Genomic DNA, 21,464 nt, shown 5'->3' on the forward strand with positions numbered 1-21,464 from the left:
CACCACATCTCGCCCTGTGTCAAAGAAACTGTGCCTTTTCTCTCCTTCTCTGTAGGATGATCTTGTACTCGAGCTTGTCGCCAATCCCACAGCTGTGATAGTCATCTCACCGCAAGTGGGCCAAAGAAAGCAGATTCCTGGAGAGGATGCGTATGGGGCTCGAGTGGATTGGCATGCCTGTAGCGTCGCGCGTTTTTCCCAATTTCTATTGGCGAGCGGCATCTGTGGCGCTCTCGCCACGTTACATTACTTCGCCTGTGAAGTGTTGTACTTTTTCTTTCTTTTTCTTTTCTTTTATTTGCCTTTTGAGGTGGAGGGGAGAGGGGTGCCCGCTGATGTGTGTGTTCGCTACTCATCTTTCTCGTAGACACACACGTGCGTGCATGCCTGGGAGTCCCCCCTCACAGACTCAATAGGGTATATCACAAGCCTAGTAGACTCGACTCCAAAGCGACGAAGCGTGCCAGGCTGCTCACAGCAACACACAAACACCCTGGAGCACCTCCAATACGGGCGAACCACTTTCTGGGCCCGTGCAGGCGCTTCTGACTGATAGGCTTAGTTCTGCCCTCTAGAAAGAACCAGCCTCTCAACAGAATCCGTCTCACAAAACGAGCATGAGCGGCGAGATGGCGGATAACGAGTCGGGGGAGCGACTCTACGTCCTGTATGGCTCCGAGACAGGCAACGCAGAGAGCATTGCGAAGCGTCTCCACCACGATGCGATTACCACTCACGGCTTCGCCGACGCCGAATGCATGACACTGAACGAGGCGGCAGCGAAGAAGCTCTTTGACACGCAACTCACCGAAGACACAGCCACGTCGCTGTGTGTCGTGATCGTGTGTAGCACCACAGGTGATGGCGAGCCACCGCAAAATGCCGCTCGCTTTCGACGATGGCTGCGTAATACTAGTGGGACTCTTCACAGGATTCGCTACTGCCTTCTGGCTCTCGGGGACACAAACTACAGCAACTTCTGCGCCCCCGGCATCTTTATGGACAACAAGCTCAGCGGCATGGGCGCCGTCCGCTGCTACCCGCGCGGCGAGGCTGACGACGGCGTTGGATTGCACCTCATCGTGAACCCGTGGGTGGAGGGTCTGTGGACTGCGCTGAAGAAAAACATCACGGAAAGGACCGCGGCCATCGGGCACAAGAAGTACACGACGGGAGAGACTCGTATCGACATGTCTGTGACGCAGGTGGCAGCCATCCTCTACTCTCACGCTTCTCCGCTATGCGCAGCCACCGCACTCTTTCTGTACGAGAGGATCACCGAGCTAGGTGGCAAGGTCGATTTATACCCCATTCAGTACTTTCACCCCCGCACCAGCCTCAATAGACCCCCAAAGGTGCTCTTCTTTGTTCTCTGCGCAGAATACGATACGGACACTCTGTGCGAGGAGTACGTCTGCAATGTCCTGCAGCCGCCATCTCTTGGGCTCCTCAGCTCATGGATAGGGAGCAGTGACTCGTGCGCACCGCCTCCCGCAGAGGCCGCAGAGCTGCAGCGGTGGATGGCAGACCCATCAATTTGCTTCTTCAACTCTTTGTTTGTCTCGCGTAGCCCCGGTGATGCAAGTCGAGCCTCCGTGCTCGACGCCAATTTGAAAGCGATCGCAGCGAGCTGTAAGCTGGAGTTTCTTTGTCCATGCCAGCTCTCCGGTGAAGTGCCGTCGGTCGCGATTAGCGAGAAGGACGTGTTCCTGTGGATAGAGAAGGTGCTGGGCAGTCTTCCAGGGGTGACAGCCAGCGCAGGGCACATTCATCAGAGTGTGAAGCGTTTCTTTGACAACCAGGTTGGCTTGGCCTTTCGAGCCGCACAGGTACCGGTGTGCCGCAAAGGACACGGCGTCGAAAGTGACGATAATATCACGAGCGGCAGCAGCGATGCGGAGCACACGTTCTCCAGAAACGACGCCTCTCGCGGCGCGGGCAGGTTGAGAAGGCCGAACGAGGTACTCGACGACCTGTTTACCCCCATTGTCTTTCTCTACTCGGCTAGCTCCCCTGTTGTGAAACGGTGCGCTATGGAACTCTTTAGCGGTGCCAGGCGACATCACCTGCACAGCTCCATTGGGGAGCTCAGCCACTTTCACGAAACGGGCTTTCCCAGGGGTGCCACGTTTGTGTTCGTTCTCTCTGGACTGTTGACAAAATCGTTGATGCGCGTGTTGAGGGTGCTGCGCAGGCTGCAGAGTCAGGGCAAACATGTCTTCAATGTAAACTTTGCCATTCTTGGCATTGACAAGACCTCCCAGAGTGACAGGTTTAACGCCTGTGCGCTGGAGCTGGAGACTCTCCTGCTGGAGATGAAGGCCAAGAAAATTCATTGCACAGGTTTGGCAGATGTGGACAGTGGCGCCCTTGCGCCTTTCATCCAGTCGTGGGGGTCGAACATCTGGGGCGCCATCGTGCATCCCATGAAGAATACCACCTACATGGACATGGCATCTCCCGAGATTCAGATGCAGCATAGCGTGGCGTTGTTGGAGACCAGTGCTCGTTTAGCTGTTGCTGCTTTCTCCCTTGATGGCGCGCCTGCGAAGGAGTCCGTGGATCGCAGTCCCGGTGACACTGTTGGTGGTAGTGACAGCAACGGTCTCCTCGCACCCAGCGTGTTTGAGCATTGGGGGAGCGCTAGCGCCAGTCCGTCTCTGCCTCCGTTCCTTGGGAGGGCTGATCCGAGGAGGGCTGCTGACCTGGAGGCATTATCGCGAGTGGGGGCGTCGGTATCATCACTGCCAGACGACGTCATCACCACGACCACGATGGCATCTGGCGCTACCCCGGGCTCCGACGTGACGGATACCACGACTGCCAGCACTGACGTCGCTGGCGGTTTCTTTCGGTGGGACACAATTTCGTTGCCCAAGGAAAACGCGCGGCGCACTCCCATCGTCTTTATGTACGCGTCAGCTGGCATGTCGAAGACGATGGCGACGCACGCGATGCGGAGTGCCGAGGCGAAGGGATTTCCGGCTGCCATTCACGCCTTTGCAAATTTTCAGTTTGTCGACTATCACGCCTACCCGAACTTCATCCTGTTCTGCGAAGGAGCCCCGCATAGGGAGCTGAACGACGGGGGCCGCTTTAAGAAGTTCCTCACAAATCCCTTGCACCGCCGAGATATGCTATCGCATGTGCGGTTTGCGGTGCTTGGCATCCGTGCTACACCAGCGAATGTGGTGCATCCTGCCTTTTGGTGGGCAAAATTGCTCTCGCGCCTACACGCCAATTGCGTCTTTCCGGTGCTTATAATGCCGTACATGTCGCAACTGCACTCGCTTGGCATGCCATGGGTTAACTGCGTGTTGTCATCCATGGCGGTGGTGGTACCTTCCATGATGACAGGGGTTCCTTTCGGCCATAGCGACGCACGCAGTACTACTGAACTGGCAAATTGGCCGGTCGAGATGAGCGCCAGTGCCGTGGACCCGCAGCGGTGCATCGCCTTTCTCTTTGACAGTTCCACTGAGATCACCGAGTCGATTGCGCGCGACTTCCACTCCGAGGCGCTCAAGCGCGGTTTTTTTTCTCGCGTCGCCGCTCTCAAGTACTTTCAAGAGATAAATTTTCTCTCGACTGCAAACGTGATCCTGCTGTGCAGTACCATAGCGACATCACCTGACGGGTTTCCTCGAGACGCGCGCCGTTTTGCCCGCTTTTTGCTGGCTAAAGACCAGCCGAGCACGCTGCTGAGCGGGACATCGTTTGCCGTGCTTGGTCTCGGTAAGGGATCCGCGACAACACTTGGGCCCGCCTACTGCTGCCGCACCGCTGCGCTTTTTGACCATCGCATGGAGGAGCTCGGTGGTCACCGGATGTGCGAAGTGGGTATGGTCGACGCTTCGAAATCAATCGCCGTACCCGTCGCGGCATGGCGGAGTACTCTGTTTGCAGCACTGGAGGCCCATGCGTCGGAGCGGACGGCTGGGTCACTCCTCTTTGCGCCAGGAGACGACCCGGGTGGGCGCCACACGACCATGACGTCCGCCAAGGGTGTAGCCGGAAATGCGCTGCACCCACCGCGTCGCGTGGTGCTTGCCTACTGTTGCGCGCCTGAAAACGACGCGGTGGAGGCCATCAACTACGTGGTGCAAACAATGGCGAAGTCTGCATCCGTTGTGCTGACGGTGTGCACGCTGAATCAGCTCCTCCAACGCAGCTGGCGCAGCGAATTCGACGTTGTCGTCTTTATTCTCGGTCAGAGCGAAGGCGAAGAGTTCCCGTTCAGCGGAAGTGACTTTGCGCGCCTGCTATGGCAAGACACGGCGCCGCCGAATATGTTTGCGGCTGTCTCCTACACTGTGCTGGCCGTGTCGGACCACGCCACTCTGCGGCTCTACACGGGGCAGAAGCTGGACCAGCGGCTGAAGGAGCTTGGCGGGACCCGCGTCTATGCCTGTGGTGATGTGGCTGGCTCAAACCGACTTGGGAAGACGGCGATGTGGTGCGCCGGACTGCTGAGCTTGCTGACGTCCATGTGCGAGAGCCCCTTGGCAGGCGTCGATACCAACACGAGCGACGAGGAAGGCGGGGGACTGAAGAGCTGCGACAGTGGTTCTCGAAACGCCGCACGAGCGTGCGACGTGTCTGACAACCGCGCTGCGAGGTTGCTGTTGCGACGCCTCCATCGGTTACGTGCTGCCTCCCCTGGTGATGCTCGGCGGGGTTGTATGGAGTACATGGAGGGTAAGTCGACGGAGCTGGGTATGGACCCGCTCTGCGTCAGTCACGGAGATGGCGTGCAGGCCGAGGGTGGTAGCGTGGAAGAGGCAGAGAAGGGCGCCGAGGACGCGCGGAGCTCCGTGTCGGCCGAGGTGTGCAGCTGCAGCTCCGATGTCTTGACAACACACAGCTGTCCCACCGAGTCGTCGGTGACGAACAGGACCGTCTACACCGCCGATAGCGCCGATGTCCGCGCCGAGGGTGTCGTAAGGTCGTGGAAGCTGCTGACCTGCGCCGCGGTTCGACATCCCGTCGTCCAGCTGGATCTCTCGGTGAGTACCGGACCGCAGTGGGTTCCAGGTCAGGTGATCTCCATCTTTCCATCGAACAGCGCGGCGGAGGTGGAAGCGCTGCTCCGACTCTTCCACCTAAACTATGAGGAGCAGTTTCACCCACTCGCGTTCGATAGCCCTGATGCCTCAACTTTCCCTAGATCCCCACTCTACGGGGCAGTGGATTTTCCTGTCAGCTGCGGGATGGTGCTCTTGCAGTACGTGGAACTGCGCGTGACTGGCGTCCACAAGGCGCTTTTCGAATTGCTGAAACGTCACTGCACATGTGCGGAAGCGAAGGTAGCGGTGCAGAACATGTATGAGAAGTTGCTTACCGAGCGCACCCCGCAAGACTTGCGCGAGGTTCTTGAGGCCGTCGCGGCGGTTGCCGACTCAATGCCGCCGTTTCGCCACATTGTGGAGAATCTTTCGTTGTTGCAGCCGCGGCAGTACTCTATCTGCAGCTCTCACCGCGCCGACGCCACGACGTTATCCATCTGCTTCAAGGTGGTGGAGAAAGGGCTGTGCACGGGATGGATGTACGAGCAATGTCTCTGGGCAGCAGGGTTGCCGCACGCGCCGTTTGCAAGCGCCACGCCCTCGGCTGTGCGGCAGCGTATCTGCTCGAACACGGTCATCCTCGCTAAGCGACGTGTCGTGATTCCTTTTGTGATCCGAAGTGTCTCGGCGTTTCGCATGCCGCTCGACCCGCTCGTGCCAATGATCCTCATCGGATCTGGCACCGGGATCGCCCCGTTCCGGGCGTTCCTCCAAGAGCGGGAGGCTTGGCTGATGGAGCGCCAGTTGCAGTCCAGCTGGTGGTGTCCAAAAGAGAAGCTTTGCGGGTGTCCGCACGAGGAGGGCCTGCATCACGGGCACGCCTTGTGCGGCAGCATCCACGTTTTTTTTGGTTGTCGCCGCCGTCACGAGGACTACCTTTTCCGCGACGAGTTGGCGCAGTGGGAGGACAACGGCGTGGTTTGTTCGCTGACCGTCGCCTTTTCCCGTGACGCGAACGATGGCGGACTCTGGTACGACAGCTGCTACGTACAGGACAAGATTCAGGAGTGTGGAGTCGCCATTCTGGACCTCATTCTGCAGCAAAACGCATACGTGTTCGTCTGTGGCGATGCCGATGGTATGGCGAGGGAGGTGCACGACACGCTCCGTGGGCTTATCCAGCACCGCCTCTCGCTTACTGACGCCGCGGCCGCCAAGTTCCTTAAGCAAATGGGCATGGAGGGGAGGTACCTGCGTGATGTGTGGTCGACAAGGATGCGAAAGTGAATGTCTGCAGAAGGTGCCCCGGTTCCTCGTAAGACGCGGCACCCCCAAGCGGAACGTTTCTCGCCCTTTGCGCACCTTTCGGCCTCTTCCCCTCCTGCAGCTCTCCCTCCCTCCTACACGTGACGGTAACGTCAACGGGGGGTGAGCTGCGCAGTGCCGCCTTGATTGGCCTGCATTTGTTTTTTGTTTGTTTGTTTCCTTTACACTTCTCTTCCTCTTGATAACATAGCCCTGATGGGATGATCTTCCCTGAGTGCTGGGGTGTGCCTATGCGACTCGCCACCCTTCTCTCTCTCTTTGCATCACTGCTCTTTGTACTTGTAAGGTGTGAAGACTAGAGTCTACTCCTGCTCATCACAAACTGCTCCCCCCGCCCCCCCAAAAAAAAGTCGCGACGGACACGAACGAAGGCCTCTTCAGTATTCATGCATGACTCACCTTTCGTCAGATGCCCAGGCACACGCGCATGCCGTACTTTTCTACTTCACAGGGGAAAGAGGAGGGTAGCGCTTGCCCAGTGCATCGATAGTGCGCACGGCTTTTCATATCCTCAGTGCGCAGCTCAACCTTTTTTTTTGCGTTCTGGTGTGAATTCTCTCCATGAAGGACGAACACACAGTGAGAGGGAGAGGACGGCGACCGACGTTTCTTCGGCGCTAGTTAAGGTTTCGGTGCTCTTTCCAGGAAGGTATTCTTGCTGTTGCAGATGCCAAGTCTCACCTCGTCTACGGACTCTCGATTTGCACACCTCTCCGCGCCTAAGCCGTTGGGCCGACGCCGCACATGCGCGGGTCTAGTCTGCCGGGATACAGACACGCCTTTTTTTTTTTACTTATTGGTTCTTCTGTCCATCTACCTGGCGCGTCGCTGCATCTTGAACCGAAGCCGACTCCTGAAGCACGAGTGCGGCTCAGCACTCCCCACGCCACACACGCACACACACACACGCAGACACACGCCTGCAGGTATATGTGAAGGTGGGCGCCTTTTTAGTCTGTCTCTTCGTTTCATCGAGCTTCTGCGGTGCAGGCGCGGTGCGGCATCAACGCAACCACAGAGAGGAGAGGGGAATAACGGTGCACCTTACGGAAAGCGAAAAAACGATTAAGGGAGAACGCACCGTTTTCTTCGTCGAGAAGCGCTTGCTGTGCCTTGTGTCGAGGATCTGTAAACACAAAGGCTGCTCTACTCGTTTGCGTGAGTGTTTCTTGCTGCAGTAGCGCTATTGGCTGTTCGACATGTCCGTTCACATCTCCAGCACCACTGTTGTGGCGTCGTTGTGGGGTCCGGAAGACGTGACGTCCATTCCACTGCACTCCAGTGGGCAGTTTCTGTCGCTTCACCTATCTCCGACATCCATCAGCGGTGATGATACCGTCACGTCTGTGGCCTTCCACCCCGTCGATGAGACCTGCTTCGTGCTGGGGACAGAAGCCGGCAAGGCGTATGGGGCGTCGCTGCAGGAGAATAAACTTTTTCTCCTTGCAGACGTTGGCGAACGCGGCGCGCTGCGATGCGCCACTTTTTGTCCCGGGTACCTGACAAGCCCAATCGTGGTGTTCGCCGGCAGTGACAATCGACTTGTTTTCCTCGACTGGCAACGCGGCACTGTTCTGCAGGATGTCCTGGCGACGGCGCACGAGCGGCCGATCTTGCGTATTGTTACGGGGGCCTCGACAGAGTCTCTCTTCTGCACAGTGAGCTCGGACGCTGTATCTTGCTGGGAGCCCCTTGTAAATGACAACCTCGCATGCGCCAACGACCCGTCGAGCTCCACTGTTCCAGTGACCAGCCTGCAGGGATCAGGTAGCGCTACGGGCGCTGCTGGTACTTCCCCTAAAGACCGCAGCGCTTCTGGGTTCTCGATGCTGCGCTACGGCTGCTCTGGCAGTGCATTGCCAACCCAGTGCACTCTTCAGCTTCAGCGGGAAGGCAACGTTGTGCCAAGGCCCGCCTACAGCCTTACACATCGCTTTCTTGGAGTTCACATTCTTCACCCATCCCTGTTAGTCTCCGTGGAAGCGAACGGTGTGCTATCTCTCTGGTCACGACCTGTAGCTCTTGGCGATCACGAGGCCGCGGCGCATCGAAGACGACTTTGCCTGCAGGAGAGCTCTACAACACCGTCGCTGCTGCGAGTGCGTTGCTCTGCACACTGCGGCGCTCTCATTGTTCTTGGGGCAGATGTTGCGACGGTGGATAAGCTGGGCGCTCATGTGGAGCCGGTGGTGGCCTTCGTCGTTGGGCAGACGCTGGCCGGTGCCGGCATTGTACGACTACCCAGCCGCGGCGCAGGGGTTCTAGCAAAAGACCGAGCTGTGGCGGTTATCCAGGTGAACGCGTTGCAGTCAGATTGTGTAGCATGCCTCTTGAACACCGGTGTCGTGCATGTTGTGCTCCCCAGCACGTTTCACTTAGTCTTCTCTATCCCCTCACCATCACTAGGCAAGCTTGGCCATCGCCTCGGCCCACGATCGCACTGGAACTTCACGCCCTCTGGGCCTACGTTTGGTGCCATGTGGGCTGAGAATGTCCTCCTCCTCCTACACCTGCCAACGGCGCGGTGGGGCAATGCAAGTGCTCTGCCTGTTACGGAAACCGCCACGCTGAACGCCGCATCGAACGCTGCTTCATCAGCTGGAGAGGTACTTGGCAAGGGCCGAGTCCCCGACTCGTCGAAAGCGTCACGACGAGGCGGCCACATCGACGACACAGCAGCAATGGCAGGCGGTGCTGTGGTGGTGGCCCAATCGTTTCTGCGTTCCTGTCCCGCACTACGGTCGACACCTTCCCAGCGAGGAGTGGCGCCCGATCCTGCGCATAGTAGCGTAGAGGCTGCCCTCGCTGTGCTGTCGTTACGCCGGCTACCCATCGTCGTGCCGAGGAAGGGATTCCCTGATAGGTGGCCAGACGTCAACGAGGTGGACCTGTGCGCCCTGAAGGCGGAGATGACGGCGCGCCGGACCAGTGGCGCCAAAAAAGACGACAGGGACACGGTCGCTCATTGCCATTCGATCTGGTCGTCGGCAGCGGCGTTTTGCGACACACTCTCCCCTTCCTCCTGCCAGTACAATTTGCATCAGCTGCACACGCACTTGCTCAAATACGGCGTCTTTCCGCACCAGTACAGGCCTGCGATTTGGCGCTTTCTTGCCGGACTGCCAAGTAAGGCGAAGACGGCGTCGCAGTTTGCCGCATTCGCCCGGCGACCACCCCACCTCGCTGTGTCGCAGCTCATGAACCCTTTCCCGCTCCCTCCGTCCAGCATTCGCGACGCCGTGGAGAGTGCCCTCTCCTGTCTCTGCTGGGCTTCCCCTGTCTTTACTCTCGCTTCCTACCTGCCGGTGCTCGTGTACCCGCTTAGCATGGTTTTCCAGGAGGACGTGCAGAGCGTTGTGGAGCTTGTGTTGGTGTTTTTCCTCAACTGGGGAAGGGACTTCTTTACGTCCCACCCTCACGGCCCGGCAACGCTGCTCATGGCTATGGAGCGCCAGCTGCACCGACTAGACGGCCCACTATGTCAGCATCTCGACGCCATGGGTGCCGGCGTGGCGGTGTGGGGATGGGAACTGCTGACAAGCTTCTTCACGGACTCCTTCACGGGGGCCGAATGGATGCAGGTCATGGACCACGTGTTTACTGCGCCTCCGCTGTGGCTCTTCGCCTTTCACTTGACACTCGTGCGCTCCCGACTTCGACCGGCGCTGACGGCGGCGGTGGGCGTAGACGAGGTGCGTGGCGTACTACGCCGCGTGCCCACCACCGCCGCTGCCCCTCCAGCATCGTCGCCGCAGAAGTCACTGCAGTGGTTGATAGAGCAGGGCTATCGGCTTTATCACCGTTGGTCATGCGAGTCCGATGACTCCTTGACGGCCCTCTCCTCATTCAAGGTGTTTCAGACACTAACCCCTAAGTTCGAGTACCCTGTGAAGCTTGCTCATGATGCTGTCGTCCTCGCTGAGAAGCTACGCGAGCTTTCACTTTTGAAACGTAGTCGTGATGAGGAAAAGAGAGCTGCGACTCACTTGGACGCGCTGCGCAAGGCTGCTGAGAGGGCGTCTGTTGAGGAGGCGGCATTCCTGCAGCAGCAGCGCGCTCGCGTGGCAGCCAAGTACGATGCGTCTGCCGCTTCTTGGCTGGTGCACGTGGCGCTAGAGCAGTCGCGGCAAGAGCGAGAGGCGGAGGAGCGGCAGCTGTGGTGGAACGCGCTGCAGAGGCAGACACGCAACGCTGAAGAGCTGGAGGGTCTGCGCGCCGAGATGAATATGGTGGAGTGTCAGCTTCGACATGACACGGTGGACCATCACATGGAACAGCTCAAGTGGCGACTCGCGTCCCACCTGACGGACGAGGAGCTGCTGCGACTGCAGACCGACGCCGATGCGCAAGTCGAGCGCGCGGTGCGACGTATCGAGGCGGAAGCACAGCGCCACACGGAGGATAGGACGCAATACGCGGCGGCTCCGCCGCTTGTAGTCGAGGCGCTGCCCGTCGAGAAAGCCAATGCGCGAGCACAGGCGTCAGGACACGAGGTCGAGGATTTTCAGTCGCCAACGGAGCCTTCTCCCACCGCAGCTCGGACGGACAAGGAGTGCGACAACACGAGGCAGCCATCAGCCCGGCAAGGGGGAGCAGTAAGCTCGAAAGAAGAAGAATCAGTGGACGCTCCAGAAGCGCCAGCAGCCGCAGAAGCTCTCGGTGCACCAAGTCAGCCTTCTGGCGCTCGCATTAATGTGCATGAGAGACCCCTCCGCCCCTCCTCGACGGGTGCTAGCAGCAAGGCTCCCTCGCCAGTATCACTCGCCGCGGAGAATGAGGCTGGTGACCGTGGGGTTGTGTCGCTACAGCCCAGAACACATGGTGCTCCTCCATTACGTGCTGATGTGCCGCAGGCGCAAGTGCCTGTAGACGATGCTGTTGAGCCGTCGAACGGGAGAGAACTGCACGCTAACGTCTCTGAAAGGGCAAAGAGAAGCGTAAGGGTAGACCCAACGAAGAGCAGGGCGCGCCCCGTGCCACCGCCGCGGCACGCCTATTGCACTGCAGCTTCCGAGCACGGTGAGACCGCACTCACTCAGCGGCGTTTTTTGGAGCTTCGTGATCGCGTCTTGAGCAGGCTAGAAGGCTACACCCGAACTGGTTCAGCTGAGAACCCTCTTTGGCGATACCGACCACCGTACCGCGGCGACGGCGGTGCCCCAGTGGCGATCGATTACACGCCCACAATCACAGCGACCGCCTCATCCCAATCATCCTACACGGCGCTCACCAGTGCGCGTCGCCTGTTTGATATCTACGACCCAAATCAGCGTCACTCAGGTGGTGACAAGCGTCAGTACCACACAAAATCACAGAGGCCGCCTCCCTCACCTTCGATGGACAACACCACCACCGCGATGACAACGATGACGAGCTTGACCTCTTCAAGAGGGCAGAGTGTGAGCACCACCACGACGACTACGAGCAACGACGAGTCGCCGTCCAACGACACCTCTTACGACTACGACTACACCGCGACCGGGTCAACGACGTGGCGCACTGGTGACACAGGGTTGACCGGCTCCTCTGTCGACGACTCCTCCTCCTCCGTCACTCGGTCCACAAGGCTCTACAGCGACCATATTGTGCAGGATGACCGTCGGAGGCCTCTCCGGGCTTCCCGTCGCTGAGAGGTGCAGTCGCGACAGGGAGTGGCAAGACAACGCAAGCGGTGATCTCAACTATGCGTATTTTTGGGTATGTGTGTGTGTGTATTTTTTTCTTTCCTAGAGCTTCATTTTGTTGCAGCGCTTCGTGGTTTGTTTACGAGGAGAGGGGGGGGGGGTACACCTTTAAAGGCTCGGGCTCCTCCTGCCCCTCATCGAATCTGTGACTGGTTTGATGCAGACAGTATCTCTTTTCTCCTCGTCGTCTCTCTCTCCCCCTCTGCGCTCATCTCTGTCGATGTCGTGCATTACCACCCCGCTTTACATACTGCCGAAAGTAAAAGAGAGGACAACGATGCCAACGGGTGGTGTGGCGTATGCTAGAGATGCCGCCAGAAAAGTTAAGGTGGTGTAGGTGGCTGCCCTTACTCTCCTTCTCCTGCAGCTGCATCCGTCGGCACTGACGCACAAGCGCTTGCGTGATGTTGTCGTGTTTTCTTCACTGTGGCGGTGAGTGTTCCCACGTCATTCCACGCGCTTGTTGACCTCTCTCTTGCCCTACTTACCTCTACGTTTCCACTCTAATCCCTTTTCCTCTCTTCTGACTACCACTTCGATCGGTGCAGGTGTGCTCAAGAGCGAGGAGGGCTGTGCATCTTCTTTCCCTCTCTCTTTAACCACTTGTGCATGCATGGGAAAAAGACAGCTCAGCGTCCTCGCGAGTCGCTATCACGGTACCGCACATCAGAGGAGGCATTAGCGAGCATGTGAGCACACGCACACTTGCAAACGTAATGATTTTAGCGCCTTGCCTATCTGTCACTGCTTTTCGCTCCCCTCTCCTCACTGCGCACGGACCGTAGGTGTCAAACTCTTCTCTGTTGTTGTTGTTCTCGGGTACTTTGCCCATCCGTTTGCCTTATCAGCTTCCTGGTCGCTCTCGGATTGTACAGGCATCCCTCCCCGCCTCCTTCCTCCCTCCTCCTCCCCTCCCCCTTCTCGTTAGATGCCAGTGACTCCGTAGGCGTCATGTGTATTGTACCTCCTGTTGCGTCGACTCCTTCGTGAATTCGCTTTATACGCCCCCCCTTCTATTATTGAATACAGTGAAAGAGGACAACTTCTGCAGCCGAGGTGCTGCGTTGCGGTTATCGTATCACCTGAAGCTGCGTACACAATCCAACAGCGCCGTATTGTTGCGTTTTCATTGGTCCCAATCGCGCTGCTTTGACCGCAAAACTGTACGGTGTGTTCTTCTTTGGCAACTTTACTCCCCTCCCCCTTCTCCTACTCCCCTTGCCAGCAAGTGGGGATGGAGGCGTCGTCGAACATGATGAGTCCCAACGTGGACGTGTACGTCCTCGAGTACTTGGTGAACATGCGCTGGCTGCTTCGGTATGCCGTTCACGAACTTGACCCCACTGTAGAGCAACACTACCCGAACTTCATTGAGCAAGTCACCCAGTTGGAGGCTGTGCTGTCCCGCACCACCGTGGGGCGCAGCTGCACCCTCGCTGATCTACCTTTTGGCATTGTGCGTCTCGCACGGGAAGGCGTGTTGTATTTACTGGTGTCGGATCATCTCCTAGGTGGATGCCCACCGACTATGCACGCGTTCCTACAGCGGGCTGCCGAAGCAGTATCGAACGGTGCAGCGCGTGCATCTCCCCAACGAGCGCCAGCAAACACCGATCTCAACGTGAGTTTCCCAAGCGACAATGACGACGGCGACGGCAGGGAAAAAGGCACTTCAAGAATGACCATAGAGCTTGACGCGCAGCCGCTTGCTGCCATTGACCCTGCCGGTGAGGACATGCTGGTGCTGGTCGAAGTGAAAGCTCAGGGAAAGGAAACGCAGGCAATGCTGCTACTGTTGCGCTGGCTTTTCAGTGAGGGTGTGCTCTCAGAAGACGAGCTTTCGGCAACGGTGGAGATGGGCCATATGAGCAACGGAGGCCTCAGCTGTCACACGAGCCGGGTAGCTCCTGCCGTGATGGAGTACGGGCGCTTTTGCCGGCATCAGCAACTCGCGCATCGCCTGGCAGAGGTGGTACCATTTTTCTTTGGCGCACACCTCTTAGTGTCGCGCTCGCTGCTTCTGCAATATTGTGCAACATTGCTCACCACGGATGCGGTGATGCGCCATGTTACACATCTGCGTTCGGTTGCTTCATCCGCTTCCTCATGTCGCTCCGCACTTCCGCCGCCGTCAAGCGTTGAGGGTGCCCTTCTCGAGTGGTTCCAGGCGATTGTCGACTCCATCAACGGAGGCGAAGATGGAGCGGTAGTTCTAGCGCGCCTGGAGGACTGCTCGCCTCTCCGTGCCTTCATTCAACACGGGCCGTTCTGCGAGGATGTGATGGACCCGGCAGATCGTGATTTCTTTCGACTTGTGCAGAGTGGCGAATCCGTGTGTGTAGTGCTTCTCTTCTACTGCCCAGACGCCGTTCCACTCGCTGGGCTTTCGACTGCGCTGCGCGCCACGGAAGGCTGCATTCAGGGGAGCCTTGACACCGGCCCTGGGCTGGAGCTGCTGCACCGACATCTGTCTGTGCACTATTGGAACGCCATCGTAACGGCGGCCCGGCAGCTGGGCGTGGGGACGCTTCTGACGCCTGAAGAGATTGTCACCTACGGTGGCACAGCCCTTCCGCTGCATCTGTTTTGTTTCATCCAGCAGCTCTTTGCCGTGCTCGCCACCAATGCAGAGGAAGATGTGCGCGTGAGTGCTGACACGGCGTGGTGGGAGCAGATGAAAAGCAAAGATGGTCTTACGGTGATGATGAAGGCTTCTGGAACAGACAGCAGCCCGAATCCTCATGATGGGAGTGACTCGGCAGCGACGAGGTGCAAAACCTCTACCTCGGGCGCACAACAGGTGCTTCGTAGGTCGATGCAGGACAGTTTTTCGCCCTTCGCGTTCGCGACAAGAGACGCCTGCGAGGATGCCACCGACATCGGTCAAGATCGCATGGCGTTTGGTCATGACGAGCGGGTGCAGGAAAAGCGCGGCGTTGCACTACTCTCTTCGACTGCACGCGTGGCAGCGAGCCTTGACACGGGTGAGTTTCACTCGATTAAAACCGGCGTTGGTGTGCCTGTTAGTGGGAAGGGTAACACCGACGAGGACACAACCCAGTTTTCCATCGAATGTGCGCGCACCCAGCGCGAGGATGAAATTGTTTCGAGGAGGGCATGTGAGGAAACCCTTGAGACGACTACGTCAGTCTTGCGGCCGATGGTGAAGCGTCGCGATCGCACGCAGACGCACCCGAGCGCTGCCTCTTCTCGGAGCGCGACCACGACGGCGTCGTTAGACATGCTCACCAAGGTATCTGATTTGAGTCGCCACCGTGGACAGGGAAGGGCAGATTCCCGAACTAGTGTATTCGGGGCGCACGTGATTGACACATATACTCGAGCTGCGGAGGAGGAGGAGGATGCACCCCATGGGGATGCCGCAGTTGCAGATGTCCTCGCTCTGCCGGCAGGTCGTGAGCTAAGTGATGCCCTACCGACGTCTGCAGACACACTGCTCCACACGAGAGCGGTCGATGCTGGGCTCAACAAGAATGCGGCTGGCACCTACACGGAACTCGCCACGGCGCCTACACTATGGATTGACAAGCCCGGTGTCAAGGCCCCACAGACTCCAAAGCCCCTTTCAAGCAAGCAAGATGAAACGGAGTTGTCGGTGCAGAGCGCTGGTGATGGCTACAGCGACAACAGTAATGCCCCTGTGGTGATGCGGGTTAGAGGGGTTTCTGGAGGTATGTCATCCACTAGTGTGCGCGCAGTCCAGCTGTCTATGACTTCCTCGCTGACAGGCAGCACTGACTTTGCTCCTCAAGCGCCTCCACCGACTGTCAAGGAGGCACGCGTGGCAGCAAAAGAAATTGATGGCAGTGACGACCTCTCAGACTTGATGCAAACAGCAATCTCTTCGACTGACTCGCAGTGTGCATCAGGTATGTCGCCGACACCGCACTTGCGCACTGCGGCAATAGGCACCGCAGAGCCCTGTGCTATGCTTGATGACGCAATGACTCGCCCTCTGTTAGGGAGCTTCATCGCGGCTAGCACTGTCACCTCAGCTATGCGGTCAGTTGCGACTCACAAACACGATGCCGAAGACTGGGACAAGGGTTCAGACAGCGATAAGGCTATCTCGAGGCGGACCAGCGATGCAACATCTGCGAGACCCTCCCCTTTGAAGGGATCGTCACCGACTATCAGGGGCAAGACTGCTGTCGTCGCAAAACTCCCTAGTGCAGGTGCCACACTGGCGGTATGCAGTCGCATTCCTCGTCGAGGGTCAGCAGCGACCCCGCCAAAAAGAACTACGAGCCTCATTTCCTGCGAGAACGATTCAAGCAGTCCACATTCTTGTATGCGCCCTAGTGCAACGGACATAGCAGCCCAAGACGAGGACAAGACGCTCCTCCGTGAGGAGGCAGAGACCCTTACACGCGCGACGCGAACAGGGAAACGATGTTCCCCACCGGCAGAGAAAGCGGAGCAGGTTGGATGGCAACCAAAAGGCCCCCAGAAGGGCATTGCAGTGGGCAGCGACCACGCAAGAGTGACGTGTGACTTGCCGATGTCGCCGGTCCACGAACAAACGCCTACGCGGGAAGACGGTGATGCGTTGCCGCACAGGATTTTCTCCCCGTCACCGGTCTTCCCAGGGTCGGGGGCTCACAGAGATCATCGACACGTGGGAGAGAACCCGGTAGAGAGTTACACTTCGAATCGAACGCTGAGTGAAGGAACCAGCTCTTTCGAGGAGACGCCTCTGACACAGGTGCAAACATGTAGTGCCTCTGAGGTCTACGGCTCAGAGTACACATCGCTGCAGGAAGACATGGCTGCCTCCGATGTGGATCTTCTCCGACGTCGCCACCGCACCGCGGTGGAGGAGAGCTGGTACTCGAGTGTGTCGTGGTCGTACCACCGCACCTTGCGCAGCGCTGCGGGTTCTGTAGCTAGCGCTATGCCATTAACGCAAAATACTGCTCAAGTACGAGAGCTGCTGGATCGCTTGACAGGGATCAGCCTGGCAGATATGGTGGACAAGGACAAGCAAGAGTTATACAGTGTCCTGGCGCAGCAGCAGGCTGTGGTCAATGAACTCAAGGCGGCGCTCCACAGCACGCGGACTCGCGTTGGTAGGCGAGGGCTATTCTGTACTGCGGGTCACCGACCAACACTGCAGCGTAGGCGCATGGTGCAACTGCAGTTGCCGCTGGAAGAAACACATGCCCGAAGAGTGAAGACGCACGTCCAGGCCGGAAGAGATATTCTGCTCAAAGCATGTGAGACGTCTGGCGATGGCGCTGGTGTGGGGGCCAGCGTAATGTCTGCCGCAACGGCCGAGTCGGGCATTTCTGTCGCGAACACGTCGCAGAGCGACTTCGCTGGGCAGCTAGCCGAGACGGACGTCTCGTCGCAGATGAGCGAGTGTCATTTTTATCCGACCTCCGTGAGGCCACCAGTGTCCTCGTAAGCGGCATCAGTGGCCCATTAAATAAGGAGAGAAAAGGTGGTCAAGAACTGATACACACGTGCGACACGATGGGTCTGGGGTTGCTTCACAGAGAAGAAAAGGCCAACAGGTCCACTAAACTGGAATCGGGTGACCGTGCTGGCTTAGCGCTTCCAGGTGCGAAGTTGTCCTATCCAGCCTACGTAAAAGTACTGAGGGAATCACACAAGGAACGGCCTGTGTGTGTAAAGGTAACGTATAGTGTGTAGCCCACTGACGAGAATGCGCGCGTGCTTTTTTTATTCTCTCCTGCTGCTTTTTTATTATGCGTGAAGTGCATCTCTGTGCCTCTCTCTCTCTAGTGGTTGGAGAGCGATCTACAGGAGGTGCTCGCACAACAAGAGACAAAGAATGAAATGGTGTTGCTTCCAGTACCTGCTTCTTGGTAGGCGAAGCAGGAGTAATGTACTCGAGTATTCCTCGACATCCAGTAGCTTACACAGCCGCTGTTGTATTTTTCTCCCATTGTCTATTCTTTCGCCTCACATCCTTCCTACGCTTTCTCCTCCTCCCTTTCGCCCCTCATTCCCCTCTGCCACAGTACCGGGGCAAAACCTCGGATCAGCAAAAGAACCTCTACTGCAGCTTTCTCTTGTTTGCTTCTCACTCGTCTACGCCCTTCTCCTCCCTCATGAGGGAGGACAGTCAACGTGCACAAGTTGCCATCAACGGCTTCATTGGCTCCATTCTTATTGTGGTGGGCTCCATCGTCTATGTCCTCTGGTCCGTACTGCCAGATGAGGTGCTGCACCGGATGCACATGACCTACTACCCGGATCGCTACTGGGCTGTCGCAGTTCCCGCCATTCTCGTGATGTTTCTCGTCCACTACTTCACCACGTCTTGGCTACTGGTGCTTGTCACAACGCACCCGTTGACCGATGGCCGGTGCATCACAGATGAGGACAGCAAGCCGGACACAGAGATCGAGGTCGGCGCACTGGCAGACTCTGGCAGCAGCTTGCCGCCATGGGTAGATATTCCAGTGTCGGTGGCAAGCCACCTCTTGTTCGAGCCGTGGAATAAGAAGGCGTGATATATATCCGCAGCTGGAGGACAGATGAAAATGATGGGTAGAGAAAGGGGAAGGATCGAAAGGTCCGTCTACAGCGTATTCATGTGCGGATGGGAATGTCAGAGCGAACATCACTGCCTGTACAGTTTACCCTTGCCCCTGCTTTCATGTTGTTGCGTATGTGCTCTGCCAAGTGATGGGCTTCCGCCGTCGTCGATCTCTGATTCGTGCTCCAATTTGGACTGCAGCGACGGCTACTCACGCCACATTCGAGTGCGCAGCGGCCTGTGATGGGCATGTTTTCTGCCTTGACGGTGACCACTCGACAAGAAACAGACAGAGAACAGAAAAGGAATCGCCGTCGCAAGAGGGCAAAGCGCAATGCGGTGTGGTTCCTTCTTTTTTTTTTTGGAGCGCCTTCCTGGTCGTTACGCACACACGGGGCAATGGTCATATGAAGCTGTTGTCATGTTTGCAAGCTTCCCTCGCGCTAGAGAGTGCCCGCCGCGCTGCCCCCCCCCCCCCCGACACAACTCTAGAAGGGGTGAGAGGGGAGAGAGTGTAGTTAACAAGTCGTCCATCACAGAAGGGATTCTTCGCTGTTGGTGTGAGTTCCCCATTCCCCCCATGTGTACCGCTGCACCCCCGCACTTGATCTGATAGGATGTCCACTTACGCTGTTCCGCCACTAATCGAACATCGCATGCACACACACATGCACACGCACACATACCCCCCAAAACGGATTATCGCATTCGAGAAACGTACGCTCACCCCCACCCTTTAGTTGAACCGCAGTCATGTCGCTTCGGCAGTCATGTCTGCGCCTTCAACCGACAGCGCTGGTGGTTTCTACCCTTTGCCGACTGCTGCGGCACTGTGAGCGGCACCCGGAGCGCTTTGAACTGGCGGAAATGTACAAGGTTGGTATCCTTCTAAAGGATCCCAACGACGTGCTGGACTTGAGCTCGAACACAGAACTCTTGAAAAGCTTGGCGAACCGCTATGCGCAGATCCGCGAGGCTGCCTCGCCTTTTCAAAAATCATTGTTGGATGCGGTACTGCCACGCTCGCAGGCTGAGGCGGAAGGCGGGAGTGATGCAGCAGGGACTGGAACCCCGGACGCGGAGCTGACAGCGGGCTCGCCTAGTGTGTTGGACGCTGCCACGCCGGTGACAGCGAATGAGTACTTCAAGGCCATCATGGATTTGGTGAAGGATGCGGAGGCGGAGCACTACCGCACCTTTTCTCGCGAAGCGCGTGTTTCAGAGCGCAAAGCGCCTTTCAGTGATGACACTAGCGCAGCGGGTCTCGGTGAAGTGCTTGGAAGCAGTCGCACCAAAGCGTTGGAGGCGCACCTCACCTCCCTTGAGCCCAACCTTCGTAAAATCTCGCCAGCAGAGACGTGTAACCTTATCAAAGCACTGGCGAAGCTCAACTACACCAATTACGACCGCGCCATGCTGCTGACACGGCGCGGATGTGAAATCTCTGGGCAACTGAAGCGTCGCGAGCTCTGCCAGCTCTTCTTCAACCTGCATAAGCTGCACACGCGCGACTCCTTAGTCGCCATCGTGAACCACCTACTCGACCATATGACGAAGCTGACAGCCGACGACGTGTTTTTGCTCTGTCAAGCGCTTGAGCGGCAGGAGAACACGTCGTCGGCGTCGCAGCGCCTCTTGGCACCGCTAATAGTGCAAGCTATCAGGAAGCTGCCCGAAGCCCCCTCGCCAGGTTACCATCGCGCCCTGCTAGTGTCTATGGCGCGCTACAATGTGATGCAGCCTACTGCCGTGCAAGTCGTGCTCCGGGATTGGATGGAACACTGGAAGGCGACGACCTCAGAGCGGGATTTGCTGAAAGTGTTCGAAGCTGCCGCGTCGCTGATGTCGGCCTCAAAGTTGGAGGGCTTGGAGCAGCTGGTTGAGCGTCTCACAGAGCTGGCGCCCACGATGGAAATTGGCAATATGGACCGTGCTATGGACCTTCTCTCAATGATGCCAATAGACATGAGTACCACATGCATGATGTTGATGCTGCAAAGGCTCGTTGACGAGGCAGGTCGCCTGAGCGTGGGCCAGGTCGTGTTCATCCTGCAGCTGCTCTCCACCTACCCATCAGCCAAAGGGCACACGGCGGTGGTGTCCATGGCCTACGCGGCATCAGTCCGTGCCCCTTCTATGGACACTGAGTCACTTGAGAGCGTCGTCATATCGCTCGCGATGCTGCAGCTCTACACGGATGATTTCTACACCATTGCACACGTGTTGCAGACACAAAAGGGTGGCATGCGTAGCTTTGCGGCGGCGCAGGAGTTACTCCGGCATTGCACACCGGAGATGGCCGCCACCAAGCGCGGTCTCGGGTTACTAGCGAACGTCATCTGCACTTTGTCTCCGATGCTGAACGATGAAGAGCTCACCTCGTGTCGCCATGCACTGGTGGGCTTGGGGGTGCAAGACCGCGACGTCTTGCAGAGCATCTTTACGAAGGCGAAGCAGCTTCACCGCATCCAGCCCACTGGCCACTCGCGCAAGAAGCGGCGCGGCAACTATGATCCTATGGAAGGTCTGCTCTGAGCGAAGAGGGAGCTAGGTGGGTGGGGGAGCAAATGGAATAATAAGAGCGGACAGAATGAAAAGGACAAGTTGGGAAACGAAAGGAGAACGACAGCATTGTGTGTATGTGCGTCTGCTTTGTACCCTCTCTCCGTGAGATTGTCATGCTGTTCATTGTGGCATGCATTTTTTTTTTGTGGCTTCAGTGCTCACCCTCACCCCGGCCACCTTCCTTTTTGTCTCCAGAACACACACAAAAGAAATGCTACACGCCCTGCGCAGAAACGTCTACAGCAGGATCGCACGTAAAAGTGCTCCAGGGAACTACCTGTGGTGACAACTCGAGTCAGTCGAGTGTAGAGAGTGAGAGCTTCTGAGAACCAAGTGGCGGGAGCGCGCCAAGGT

The 21,464-nt window shown here is 57.7% G+C and overlaps 5 protein-coding genes across 5 annotated transcripts; all 5 read left to right on the forward strand.

Moving 5' to 3' along the window:
- Positions 1-617: 617 nt before the first annotated feature.
- On the forward strand, positions 618-6,293 carry LPMP_354840 (methionine synthase reductase, mitochondrial precursor-like protein; the record flags this gene model as incomplete). The annotated part of the gene is made up of 1 exon (XM_010705113.1): positions 618-6,293. The coding sequence occupies one exon, from the start codon at positions 618-620 to the stop codon at positions 6,291-6,293; it is 5,676 nt and encodes a 1,891-aa protein (XP_010703415.1).
- A 1,238-nt stretch (positions 6,294-7,531) lies between these two features.
- On the forward strand, positions 7,532-11,962 carry LPMP_354850 (hypothetical protein; the record flags this gene model as incomplete). Its single annotated transcript, XM_010705114.1, has 1 exon — positions 7,532-11,962. One exon carries the CDS (start codon positions 7,532-7,534, stop codon positions 11,960-11,962), a length of 4,431 nt encoding a protein of 1,476 aa, XP_010703416.1.
- A 1,288-nt stretch (positions 11,963-13,250) lies between these two features.
- LPMP_354860 (hypothetical protein) lies at positions 13,251-17,444 on the forward strand (the record flags this gene model as incomplete). The annotated part of the gene is made up of 1 exon (XM_010705115.1): positions 13,251-17,444. The coding sequence occupies one exon, from the start codon at positions 13,251-13,253 to the stop codon at positions 17,442-17,444; it is 4,194 nt and encodes a 1,397-aa protein (XP_010703417.1).
- A 442-nt stretch (positions 17,445-17,886) lies between these two features.
- On the forward strand, positions 17,887-18,519 carry LPMP_354870 (phosphatidylinositol N-acetylglucosaminyltransferase, subunit P, putative; the record flags this gene model as incomplete). Its single annotated transcript, XM_010705116.1, has 1 exon — positions 17,887-18,519. The coding sequence occupies one exon, from the start codon at positions 17,887-17,889 to the stop codon at positions 18,517-18,519; it is 633 nt and encodes a 210-aa protein (XP_010703418.1).
- A 779-nt stretch (positions 18,520-19,298) lies between these two features.
- Positions 19,299-21,080, forward strand: LPMP_354880 (hypothetical protein; the record flags this gene model as incomplete). Its single annotated transcript, XM_010705117.1, has 1 exon — positions 19,299-21,080. The coding sequence occupies one exon, from the start codon at positions 19,299-19,301 to the stop codon at positions 21,078-21,080; it is 1,782 nt and encodes a 593-aa protein (XP_010703419.1).
- Between the last annotated feature and the right edge of the window lie 384 nt (positions 21,081-21,464).

The sequence above is a fragment of the Leishmania panamensis genome, assembly GCF_000755165.1.
Source record: "Leishmania panamensis strain MHOM/PA/94/PSC-1 chromosome 35 sequence".
NCBI lineage: Eukaryota > Euglenozoa > Kinetoplastea > Trypanosomatida > Trypanosomatidae > Leishmania > Leishmania panamensis.